This window comes from Acomys minous (genome assembly GCF_964271855.1).
Source record: "Acomys minous genome assembly, chromosome: 15".
NCBI classification, from domain to species: Eukaryota; Metazoa; Chordata; class Mammalia; order Rodentia; family Muridae; genus Acomys; species Acomys minous.
In genome coordinates, this window is record NC_140497.1 from 87,951,496 (window position 1) to 87,964,812 (window position 13,317).

General features: G+C 45.0%; 1 protein-coding gene across 4 annotated transcripts in view; it reads right to left on the reverse strand.

Moving 5' to 3' along the window:
* Positions 1 to 3,318, reverse strand: part of USP15 (ubiquitin specific peptidase 15) — a 93,365-nt gene extending 90,047 nt beyond the window's left edge. For 3 of the 4 annotated variants that reach the window (XM_084760225.1, XM_084760224.1, XM_084760229.1), the window contains exon 1: positions 3,136 to 3,316. In XM_084760225.1, the coding sequence (XP_084616351.1) occupies positions 3,136 to 3,224 (89 nt within the window). In that variant the 5' untranslated portion in view covers positions 3,225 to 3,316. Of the gene's footprint in view, positions 1 to 3,135 lie in introns of all 4 variants that reach the window. The other variant, XM_084760228.1, reaches the window with a different exon arrangement.
* Between the last annotated feature and the right edge of the window lie 9,999 nt (positions 3,319 to 13,317).

Genomic DNA, 13,317 nt, shown 5'->3' on the forward strand with positions numbered 1-13,317 from the left:
TTTCCCTGTCCTTCATTCAACTCCCATTCCTTAGGTTCCTAAAGAGCTTACAAGTAATTAAGCACATTCTCCTCATCTTACCAGGAAACTCTCACCACATGGACTTTGAAGGTGTCTGTAATTCATCCTAAACTAAACTTTAGTTCCTCAATTCTTTTTCTGTAATTCCTAACTTCTAATTTAACTTTGTTCCTGATTTTCTGGCCGCTTTGTCAGAATTGAAACAGACTAACAAGCACCACTAGAGACTAGTGTTTTCCCCTATGTGGATGAGTGTCACCTTTTCCATAGGTGTAACTCTTGTACCAATGTTAACGCACTTCTTACTACAAATCTAATATCCTATAAAGAATGTTTCTCTTCATCTCAGATTGTGTACTCAATTTGTGCTAAAAATCCCTCACTTGCAAATAAACAAATGGGTATCCATGCCGAATCCCTGTTTTCCTAGGTACTTGAGATAGTTACCACCGTGAGGAATCCCATAAGCAAAGTGCTCAAGAGCTAATTTAAAACATCTGACTTAATTTCAAAAATCTGTACTAAGATTCAAGATTATGGAAAACCTGTTTTTGTTTTCTTAGTAGCTCATCAGCCATCAGCTTTTTAGAGATGAGCAAATGCTCATGCCAAGGTAATGTCCCATTTGCCCATGGCCAGCTATAAAAATGACAGAATTTGCCTAAATAACCCAGAATGGGTAATCACCAATCTGAACGACTGTCTTGTTGTTGTTTTAAGTACTTAAAAGAAAATCTAAATTTCAAAACAAGTCCAACAACTAAATTATAATTAAATGTTCCTACCAATTTAGAACTCATAAACTCGTTATCAAGTTGTGCCTTCCAAACTGTTCTCCACAAGACTGAAACAAACTTTGGTTTCACAGTTTCTTTTGGGGGTAGGGACAGGTTTCACCTCCCAGTTTATGCGTGAACTGCCTCATGCATCCAAATGGTTTCTGCAAATTCCTAATATCATGTTGCTCTTGCATTTCTTTATCATTTACACCAGTGGCTCTCAACCTGTGAGACACCCAGGGATCTACAGAATGACTTTTCACTAGGGTTGCCTCAGACCACTGGAAAACACAGATATTTACTTCATGAGTCATAAGAGTAGCAAAATTACGGTTATAAAGTAGCAACAAAAATAATTTTATGGGGGGGGGGATCACGACAGCATGAAGAACTGTATTGAAGGGTCACAGAATTAGGAAGGGTGAGAAGTAGTGATTTACAAAAAAAAAAAAAAAAAAAGAACATTTCCAGGAAGATAAAACTTGTACATTCAGTTGCTGCCTAAAAACTGGCCTTCAGTTTCCTTCTTGAAATTAAGGCACTGTAATGACTCGAATATGAATTTCGACATTCGACAGCCTTGCAGTAACTGTGTTGAGAAAAAGGTACTCACTTGAAAGGTACCCAACATTATAAGAAGTTTAGTGTCCACAATACACATATTTCTTAAATCATACTTCAGCGTCAACACCAACTTACAGGATATTACTCAGCACGCAAAAACATCCACATTTTTAACACATCTATATTTTATAGATAGCCATGTTTATATGCGTACGAAGCAATAAAGGAGCCATATTTATATTTGTATGAAACAGTAAATTAGTGGGGTTTTTTTAAATCCTCAATATACAAGAGAGAACAAGCTGTAAACCTGAATCTATCTTTAAGACTCTAGGCCAAATAAAACATAGGTGCTCTAGGGATTGCCCATTTTTCCTCAGTAATCAAAACGGTAGGAAGATGAGAATATAAGCAACAAGCCACTGAAATGACGTAACACAACAAGAGTGTTTTAAATCATATAGGGTCTTAATTACAGAAACTGTTTGCAGCATTACAAGCCACAATTAACGTGGTCAAACTCACGTCTCCAAGCTGTGGCCTATTTAGCTTACTTGAAAATGATTCCAACCCCACGGCACTTAATTAAGATTACTAAAACGTAGTGCTTTGTGAATATAGACTTTCAAGACAGTTAACCGAATCAATAGAGACCAAGTACAATAACATTGTTATTGTCCATTTAACAGATGGGGATACTGAGTTGCAAGGGCTTGGATGAATTTGCTTCAAAGGCACACTGCAAGGTGGGGGGTGGGACTCTGAATTAAGTCAGGTCTAAGTCTCTTTCCACTAAGCCACACTGGAGTGCCTGAACGATAATCACATGGGAAGCTATAGATCACCCGGTATGGCGACCGAGGGAAGGGAAAGGAACTTTTTAAAAAGTAACTAACAGGCACACGGGGGTCCTGACCCTAGAACACTACACATCCACATATTTAAATGATTCTGTAAGTCAACTGCTTTGGCTGACAAGGATTAAAATGTCTACATGATCCCTCTAATATTTCAGTACAGTACGTCTTTTGGTATTTTACCAGTTTGAATATTAGCAAGCTTCTTGAGCTTTACGTGGACTTATCTACTTTTTGCAGGCCTACGTTATCCTTTAAAGCGGAGGGAAGGGCTGCACTTCTAAGCAGAAACGCTGCCGGCTTCTATCAAGCCAGGGGCAAAGCACAGGACCACGTGGTGTCTCTCATCAAGCCCAAGGTCCCTAACAAGGCTCCCTCCTCTTGACAAGGAAGTGGAAATTAGGGGTTTCCTTTTAAGTGGGGCCCTGACACAGACCACCTGTGTGGTACCCGCCGCAAACATCCTGAAGCACGAGTCCCGGAAGACTACAAGAATCAGAATAATGGGGAACTTGGGTGCCGACAAAGACGGGCCAGGGAATGACCCGAGAAGCGCCGCGAACAGGGTGGAGCGGCGGGACCGGGATCTGTCAAAAACAGTGTCCGACTCACGCCGAAAGGCTGCACCCTCTCTCTCTGGGAAGGCCCGAGGTGGGAGCGGCTCTGCCGGAGGGAGGAGGACCGGGAGCCCCGCGAGCCACAGCCGCCGCTTCCGCGCAGCTCCGGGCGCGCACCGCCCACCGCGAGCCCCGGCCCTCTGCGCCGGTCCAACCTTTGCCCCCAAAATCTGCTGCCCGGGCTGCCGCCGCCGGACCTGTCCGCACCTGTCACCAACCCGAGACACCAGCCCGAGGCTCCCGCCCAGCCCTCCGCCCGCCTCGGGCCACCTCGGCCACCGCGACCCGGTTCCCTACCAGGTGTCCCCTTTCCGGAGCGAGGTTTTGAGCAGCGTCAGGATGTCAGAACGCTGGGTGTCCAGGTCCGCCGCTCCGCCTTCCGCCATCTTCTTCCACTAGCGGCAGCGGAGGCGGCAGCGACGGCGGCGGCACGCCCCGGAGCATTGTGGGAATGGCGTCCTCGGCCCCGCCCCGCCGGCAGGTCCGTACCAAATAGGACGCGAGGGCGGGGTGAGCGGGGGGGGGGGGGGGCGTGGCCCGGCGCGGAGGCGCGGCGGGCGCAGTGTGGGCGCGCCTGCGCTCTGCTGCCCACTCCGATTCCCCGCGCGCTCAGCATCCCGGCGAGTCCTCCGCCGCCCCAGACCTCAGCATTTGCTCGGTTCTCGCCGGGCGCGGTGCTTCCCTTCCCCGGCTTTGCCATGGCCGGTCTCTCCTCGCCCTGCTGGACTCACTCTTGCCGCAGCCGCTTCCAAGCCCATGTTTGCGGGTTCACTCCCGCTGGAGGGCGGGGCCGGCGGAGACATGGCAGAAAGCGCGCAGATCCGTGACTTAGGACTTTTCCTTTCCAGCCGCAGAGCCCAAGCCCACTGAATATTGGCACAAAGACCGCTCTGAAACCAAAGGACTGGGCGCAGTGCCCTTCCTAGGTTCCTCCCAGTTCTCCATTCCTGCTCACCGTAGGGACCTCTCAGACCTCTTATAGGCTCTTTGTGACGCCTCCTGGCGCGCGCGGACACACACATGCACACCCGTAGCTGCAGTGCAAAACACGTCCCAGTTTCTAGGTGAACAGGCAGCGAAAGATGTATTGAATAAGGCCAGGTACTAAAAAGGGATTTTAAAACATGGGAGAAACCTCATTGGTGTCAAATTAGCATTTCCCTAGATTAATGTTCATGGTGTATATTTCTGAAGTTTGACTCGATAATACAAGCTGCATTTGAACCCAACAGTTACAAACGGGGGAAATGTGAGCCTCTTAAAAATCAAATGGCAAGGTCACACGGCAACTGGATCTGCGAGGTTTATCACCCAGGTTCCAAATCCCAAAAACTCATTACCTCCGTGAAAGACTGGATTAAGAAATGATCTCTGTATGAGCTGAAACTGACTTCTTTATATATTTTTTTTCCTGTGTGTGCACATAAGTTTTAATTTCTATACTTGTGTCTAATGTTTCCAAATTAATTGTGGCAAAACTACTGTTCCCAAGAATGAAGATAGCCACCCCAGAATAGCAGTATGTGATAAATTAAATGGTCTTCCATTTTCAACGCCTCCTAGTTTACTTACTGGGAATGCAGTATGGGTGTGGCCGCATTAGCAGGAAGTGTTGACCCCTTCTAAGGGAAAGTAGCGCTGTTACTGGAAAGCTGTTTTTAATGACCGGCCTCAGAGAGGAAAGCAGGCAAGTCAATGGGGGCGTTTTCTTGTGTTATATGATCGATGTGGGAAGCCCTCTGTGGGCAAGTACTGAGTTGTGTAAGAAAACAAGCTGCACAAGCCATAAGAAGCAAGCCAATAAACCACAGTTCACTACGGACTCTGCTTCAGTTTCTGTCTTGGGGTTCCTGTCTTAAGCTTCCGCTTTGGCTCCAAAGCCCACCCCCAGCCCCCACCTCGACCCCGCAAGCCACTCAAACCCTTTCCTCCTCTGGTTGCATTTGGTTAGAACGTTAGAAAGCAAACAAGGACAATTGTATACTGGGGTCACACTATGGGTGAGCCAGTATTGTGAGTGCTTGTTTCTACGCAGGACTCTTTTTGTATTACTGCAACCTCAATGATAGTGTAAAAGTAATTTCCATTTACTGCTATTTCTTATGTTATTTGACGACTCCTGATAGATTATAAAACTGAGTTTTTCTGACTATGGGCATTCTCAAAGTGTTATTACTCGCCCCCTCCTCCTCCCTCTGCTGCCCCCCCCCCACTCTATGAAGGAGAACAAAGTAAGTTTCCAAAGAGAGACAACATGACAAACAAAAAATATGCTGTACACACATACACACATGACTTGGGACCTCTAGTTGCCAACACTTAATCTGTTTACAAATTTGAGTAATATAATACTTAAAGGATACTTAACTTTTTTACATTGCACTTATTTTCTGTATATGAGTTGAGTGTGTGCACACAACAGCCTGTTGTGGAGATCACAGGTCAATTTGCAGGAATCAGTTAATTCTTTCCACTATGTGGGTCCGGGAGACCAAATTTGGGTAGTCATGATTAAACCTGCTGAGCTAAATTGCCAACCTAGACTTAAAACAAAACAAAAACAAGACAACAACAAAAAATCTTTTTATTATATTTTTCCCCCAAAAGGATCTCATGTATTCTAGGTTTGTAGTGTAACAGAGGGTGACCTTGAACTTCTCTGATCTTTCTGCTTCCACCTCCGCAGTGCCGGGATATTTCTGCAGTGCTGGGTGTCAAGCCTAGGATTTCATGCTGGCTGTGTAGACGCTCTACCACCTGAGTTGTACCTCTGGCCCCCATTAAGGAGTTGTTGTTTTGTTTTGTTTTTGTTTTTAGTGAAGATTAAATGCAACAATATGTGTTTGTTGCCTGAGACTTAATAGCCCATCAACAAATGTTAGTAGGAAGGATTGGACTCATGTCCAGAATAAATTGTATAATATGTGTATTATATCGCAATAAAGCTATTCCTAACAGTGTTCTCTGGACTTTAAAGGTAAACTGTGTTGTCTGTTATTTTATGAGCATAACAGATACAAGAAGTAATGCATTATTCATACCCTCTCTGGCTAGTTTCTCTTCAAACAGAATTGTTGAGGCCTATAGCCATGCAGGGGGGAAAACAGCAAAACTCAAAACAGACAATCTGCACCAACATTGTGCTCAAGGGAGTGGGCTGTTGATAAAGATGTGTGAGTTCAATGGCACTTCACATTGAACATCGGGCCTGTGAGCTTATCTTGGAGACCTACCCAGTTGACATCACAGTCAGTAAAGTGGTGACAATGTTTTCTTTTCTAAGCGCCCAAATACCGTCGGGTGTTCTCTTCTGACTCTGCCTTGTTCCTTTGAGACAGGGTGTCTCTCTGAACCCAGAATCCACCTTATCTCAGCTAGATTAGCAGGCAGCAAGCACCAGAGATCTATTCGTAAAAACCAAAAATGGTTTCTATTAACACTCCTCTTGAATGGTTGATAAGGGGAACATCTGCATTATGCCAAGTCACAGAAATTTAACTATAAAGGAGGGATTTCTGTTGCCTGTTCACTGTCGCTTCCTTGAGTTGACTTTTCCCCCTGTAATCTTTGGTTAGTGGTTACTTTTTTTTTTTTTAATTTACCTTAGTGTGTGTGCATGACTGTGTGAGTGTGTGTACATATGTGTGGGCAGACAGAGGTCAGAAGAGTCTCAGTGTCTTCTGTCACTCTCCATTCAATTATTTGAGGATGAGTCTCTCCCTGAATCTGAGATTTCTGTTTTCCTGGGTATGCTGGAAGTCATCCAGTTCCAGTAATCCCCATGTCCCCGTCGTCGTCGTCGTCGTCATCGTCATCGTCATCGTCATCATCGTCCCCCTAGAACAGGCATGCTGGGATTATAGGCGTGTGCCAATTGTACTTCGGTTCTCATGATCGCATGGCGAGCACTCCGTCTTGTTATTTTCTTAGACACTCTGGATCCTTCATGTTCATTAAGAAACCTAGGGGTGGGCTGGAGAGATGGCTCAGTGGTTAAGAGCACCGCCTGCTCTTCCAAAGGACCCGGGTTCAATTCCCAGCAACCACATGGCAGCTTACAACTGTCTGGAATTCCAAAATCTGACACCCTAACTAACACCAATGCACATGAGTTAAAATTAAATAAAATATTAAAAAAAAAAAAGAAGAAGAAGAAGAAACCTAGGGGTCTGAGTAAGGGAAAGAAGTACAGAATGTAGGGTACTTTCAACATAAGACTTATAGCCGGGCATGGTGGTACACGCCTTTAATCCCAGCACTTGGGAGGCAGAGGCAGGTGGATTGCTGTGAGTTCGAGGCCAGCCTGGTCTACAAAGCGAGTCTAGCACAGCCAAGGCTACACAGAGAAACCCTGTCTCAAAAAATCAAACCAAACCAAACCAAACAAAACAAAAACATAAGACTTAATATGAGCCAAGTGGTTCGCACATAAAATGTGCCAGTTTTCAAATTAGAGCTCTTCTAGAGAGGATTTTTTTTTCTTTAACTCTCATAATTGCTCTTTCTTCCAACTGATGTTTGAGCAGTCCCTTGTTCAACCTTGAGAGATTTCTGTACTGAACAATTAAGAGATAAGGCTTCATGTGTAAATACTGCAGAAGAGAGTAAGGTTTAACAAAGTGTCATTTTAGCAAAACAGCAGCGGTAGGTTCTCCTCCTGAACCCATGGCTTCCTCCACTGCTGCCTCTTGGCCAGCTTTATAGCACTAGGAATGAGTTCCATGCCGTGGAACAGACCTCAGATATAATCAGAAAGTGCATGGATGCTCCCATAAGTGTCATGCTACTACAGTGGCTGTGCCTTGCCAGAGAGGTGTGGCTCTTGGGGTCCATAGGAACTTTGGTGCCTGCTCCCCACCCCCCAGTTGCTTATATTGCATTCCTCAGCACCATGATAGCTAGCCAGCAGTGAGAAACTTCTAGCACAGATCCAGTATGATTTCTCAGTGTCCTGCAACCCACCTGATGGTGTCCTTAGCAACAGAGTCTTGCAAAACAAGGGATTAGGCAATAGCCTGTAATGTTATGGCAGCTTCTGGGGCTACCTGACCAAAGCTTATAGGCAGGTACCCTACATCTGATGCTGGAATTGTCATTTCATAACCTTTGACTTCTACGAGAAGTGTTATCCACTTACCCCTATGAAATTGTCAGTGTGTTTGTTTGTTTGTTTGTTTGTTTGTTTCATTGGGGGGTTGTTGTTGTTTTAAAGACACCCCTGTAACATGAGCAGTTTTTTAGTCCGGGGTGAACAAAAAAAGAGTATTCAAGCTGTTTATTAATAAAATTGAATGAAGGATGAACAAGTTCTAAGATGATCTTTGCCAACCTTACAGCTCTGTAGCATTGGCTTGATGAACCCTAGAGGGAATCTCCTGAACTCGCTCGTGCCCTTCTCCTGGAAGAAGAGCTGCTCCCTCCTGGAACTCCACCACCCACCTTCCAAAGTGATTTTGTCATCTCCCCCCTCCCCACCAGCTCTATGAACATCGAGAAGGTAGAGAAAAGGCGAGGGAGCAGTACACACCCCGAAATAGCTAGTGGTAAAATGCTTAATCTGTTAATGGTATTTTGAAACTTGGAGTGCAAATAAAAATCATAAGCGCCCGTGATGCAGCTTTTAAAGCTTAAGGAAATACACCAGCTCCTCACACAATCCTTGGGCTCTGATAAAAAAGAACGAAAAAGCAGTGAAATGAATATAGTGCCTCTTACAGAAAGCCAGACTACTTGGATTTAGACTCTGGCTTGCTGCCACTAACTAACCAAATACCTCTGCCAAGTTATTTAATCTCCAGGAGCATTTGCTTTCTCGCTGTATCATAAGGTGATTAAACAGCATCGGCTAAAACGCAAGTGCTTGCTGATCAGATATGCCTGATGTAAATGGGTAAAGCAAATATGCATTGAGGTAATACGGAATTCGGGGGACTCCATTGAGCTATGCACCCCCAGATAAAGGTATTAAAATTAAAGGAGCCAGAACAAAGGAAAGTTTATCTCCTGCTCTATAAGATCTAGCAAGTTTAATTTTGACATAAGCATGAGGGCTACATGTTACTGTTGGCTGCTGCTTGTACCCACTTCTTCAGAATCAGAAACAGAAAGCTTTGGGTGGTTCCACTGTACCTAAAGGTGGGCAGCAGCAGCAGACATCCCTATAGATCTTGCTACATGATAAGAAAATTATGCTGATTTCCACCAATAAATTAGACCTAGGCTAATAAGTTTAGAATCAATACCAAAGGAACTTGGGTAGAGAGTATAGTCTCTGGGTTCTATATATTTTTAAGTGAAATATTTGTGAATGGTGGGAAACTTTTTCAAAGAAGGAGAAGGAGAAGGAACAGGAGGAGGAGGAAGAGGAGGAACAGGAGAAGGAGGGGGAGAGGGAGGAGAGAGAAAGAATTACACTATCCAACCAACAGTGAAAGAAAGCAAACCAAAGCCAGCATTAGAAAAAAAAATTTTTTTCTATGCTTTAAAAAGGTATCTATTTTATTTATGTGTGAGTGTTTTCTCCATGTATGCATGTATGTGCCCCGTATGTGTGCCTGGTGACTGTGAGGGTCAGAAGAGGGTGTCAGATCCTTTGGAACGGAAGTTACAATGGCTGTATGAATTACCATACGGATGCTGGGAACTGAGCAGCAAATGGTATTAGCCACTGAACCATCCCTCCAACTCCGTATTTTATATTCATGTTTGTTGTTTACCTTTATGGACGGACTTTACGGTTGTTGAAGAATCATTTAGTAATGCTAACAAAGCTCGAAGCGTTCAAATAGCAGCCTCGCTCCTCTTTCCCCAGGCCTCATCGAGGGCAGGGCAGGAAGCTGAATGACTTGCGCGATGATAAAGTGATAATCTTTACATTATGCACGTCATCATTTGTACTTCTTATCATTTCTTTCAAGAATCTGAAAAAAACCACTTTCATGTGGTAACACCGAAACCTATACTGACAGAGAAGTGGAGACAGCGGTGATGATGCCGCCGCTCAGCAAATGTACAGATTCCAGAGACTAACATTGTCTTCTCCCAAGAGAGGACTGAATTATTCAGCTTCTCTATCCGGGCAATCCTTCTCTCATTTGGCTCCAGGAGCAAATAGATTTAAACTGCTTACTGAGCGTTTTCGGAGGATATAATAGTGACGACTGAAGAATACCTGTGCTCCGGTCTCCGTGGAACTTGGAGAAGGCGCTCCTCATGACGCTGCCTTCCCGGTCTCTCTCAGCAGCAAACCCCTGCTGACCAACCACATAGCAGGTGGGGCTAGGGTTAGAGGACGCCAGTGGTGAAGAAAAGCGAGCTTGGTGACATTATTAAAGCATTTCTCGCCGCTTTGTTTTGCCAGTAGGTATGCTTCTGATTAGGACCTCTCAGATTATTTTAATTATGGATTTATAAATTTGTAATGGTCTAACATCCTTGGGTGGATGCCTTTTAGAGGCGGGAAAAGGCAAGGGCATACAAACGCCCTTCTACATCCACCAGCAAGGAGCATATCCTCGCCAGTACTATGATTTTAGTCTCATTAGAGCTGTGTCAGAAGCCTAAGCCGTGTAACAAGACGCTTCTGCATCTCCAGTGACGAGGTCTCTGGTAGTTTATTATAGCGGCAGTAGGGCACTGCTGGGCCACAGTAGGACAGACTACCTTAAGGAAGTCAAAACAAAGCAAAAGCTAGTCAGGCCTGAGATTAGTCATTGTGAGTGGCCATTGACAGTGAGCGCCTGAGTCTATAAATTCTGCGGATTGAATTTCAGCCGCGCTGCATAAGCCAAGGACAGCTAAACAATTTCTAGACAAGTTTCAGCAGGACAGTTATTGACCCCACCATGCAGAAGAAATTCTATGAAGACTCCAACTCAAGGCAGTTAGGACTGTCAGGAAACGGACTTCATTAGGATAGGGTTCTCCAGGTGAAAAGAGCAACAGGGAGGCCGGGCGTGGTGGCGCACGCCTTTAATCCCAGCACTCGGGAGGCAGAGGCTGGCGGATCACTGTGAGTTCGAGGCCAACCTGGTCTACAAAGTGAGTCCAGGACAGTCAAGGCTACACAGAGAAACCCTGTCTCGAAAAACCAAAAAAAAAAAAAAAAAAAAAAAAAAAAAAAGAAAGAAAGAAAGAAAGAAAAGAGCAACAGGTTATAGACATGGACTGGATAGATATAGAGAAAGACACTGATTATGCAGCTCTGGAGAGTAGGAAGCCCATATTTCTACTGTCCCTAAACTGGAAAGCGAGGGACACGGTGGTGTGGTTTTAGTTAACTTGCAGCCCCAAGAACAGGCGAGAGACTAATCCTGTTAAGTCCAGGTTAACATCTGAAGGCTCCAGCACTCAAAGAGTTAATCTTTGAAGACAAGAGAAAACGGAGAGTCTGCCTCAAGCTGAGAGACTTAGCACCTCCCTCACCTTTTTGTCCTTGTCAGTCCCTTAGAGTTTTGGATGGTGTTCTGGCCTCCTTGGTGAGTGTAATTTTTACTCAGCCTGTAGATTTGAAATGCCAATCTGTGCTGGTAGCATCTTCACAGACATTTTACTAGCCACAGGGGGTACCCATAGCTCACTCAATTTAGCAGTCATGCATTACCGCCAGGGGAAACTGAGTCAGGTAATTCGAGAGAACTGGATCCATAAACACACAGAGGCCAGGATATCACAACACTCGTACAAAAGGGTTGGAAATCTGTGCACCTATTCAACAGTATCATTTTTCTATCCTTTCTCTCCCCTCTGTTCCTCCCTTTAATCCTCCCTATCTCCAAAGGCATCTGATACAGTTCTATACCGACAAGGGTTAAGTTTCTTGGTGAGACCTGACTGACTGACTGACTCTTCAAGGAAGTTAAAAACAAAAGTGAACTCTAGTCTACTGACTGCCTGGTGTGGCTACTGGAAAGTATAAGTGGATCAAAGTGTTGCGGGACGCTCCGGCGGAGACATGAACGAAGAGCAACTCTAGACGGGAAACTGACAGCAAAAAGGAAAAGCACTATACCACCTAAGACCAACTCGGTGAAGGAATGGCTCTGGGCTCTGCCAGAGTGACTCGCAGGGGTAGAGGTGAGAGGTCACTGACAGGACTCTGGATGACTCAAAGGCAGCTGCTTCAGCGCAGGCCCACCCCAGCATAGGTGATGAGTCATGAAAGCTGAAACCCTGGAGCTCACTTCACGTCTTGCAGGCAACTCTACAAGTTGGGGAGTATCCTCACTTCAACAGTATGTACTGTTTATAAAACCTTGATGAAGGGCTGGAGAGATGGCTCAATGGTTAAGGGCCCTTGGCTGCTCTTCTAGAGGTTCTGAGTTCAATTCCCAGCAACCACATGGTGGCTCACAACCATCTATAATGGGATCTGGTGCCCCTTCTGTTGTGCAGGCAGAACACTGTATCTGTAATAAATAAATAAATAAATCTTAAAAAACAAACAAACAAACAAAAAAACCTTGGTGAAGCCGTGTGTGGTGACGCACTCCTGTAATCCCAGCACACGGGGAGGTAAAGGCAGGCAGATCTCTGTGAGTTCAAAGCCAGCCTGGTCTACAAAGCAAGTCCAGGACACCCAAGGCTACACAGAGAAATCCTGTCTCGGAAACCAGAAAACAAATCAAAACAACAACAACAAAAAGCTAAAAAGAAATAAAACCTTGAGGAAATAAGAGACTGTGGGCATCTGGTAAATTTTGGGCACTTCTCGAAACTTTTAGGTTGTTTATTTCTTGAATCTTAAAGAACTTCTTGAGTTTTAATAAGCTTCCTCTGGGATAAAATGTTACGATTTGGAGGAAATGTCTGTATAACATAAGAAAAAAAGAGCAACATCAAAGGCCCTGTCCTTTTACCAGAGCAATGACTCAGTAATAGCCGTTAGAGCAGTGGTCCTCACCCTTCCTAATGCTGCGACCCTTTAACACAGTTCCTCATGCTGTGGTGACCCCCCCCACCATAAAATTATTTCTGTTGCTCCTTCATAATGAATCACAATTTAAGTTTGTTTGTTTGTTTGTTTGTTTGTTTGTTTTGGGCTTTTTCGAGACAGGATTTCTCTGTGTAGCCTTGGCTGTCCTGGACTCACTTTGTAGATCAGGCTGGCCTCGAACTCACAGCGATCCACCTGCCTCTGGCTCCCGAGTGCTGGGATTAAAAGTGTGCGCCACCACCGCCCAGCTACCCTTCTTTCAAAAATAGAGTGGGCAGACAGTGATAAGAGGAAACTTTCTTTGCTTCAAGGGAATAAAAGTTCAAATGGGGAAGTAGAAACTTGGAGCCCTTCTGTGATTAATAGGGTGCCAACCAGCCGGGTGTGGTGGTGCATGCCTTTAATCCCAGCACTCGGGAGGCAGTGGCAGGCGGATCACTGTGAGTTCAAGGCCAGCCTGGTCTACAAAGCGAGTCCAGGACAGCCTAGGCTAACACGGAGAGACCCTGTCTCAAAAAAAAAAAAATAATAATAGGGTGCCAACC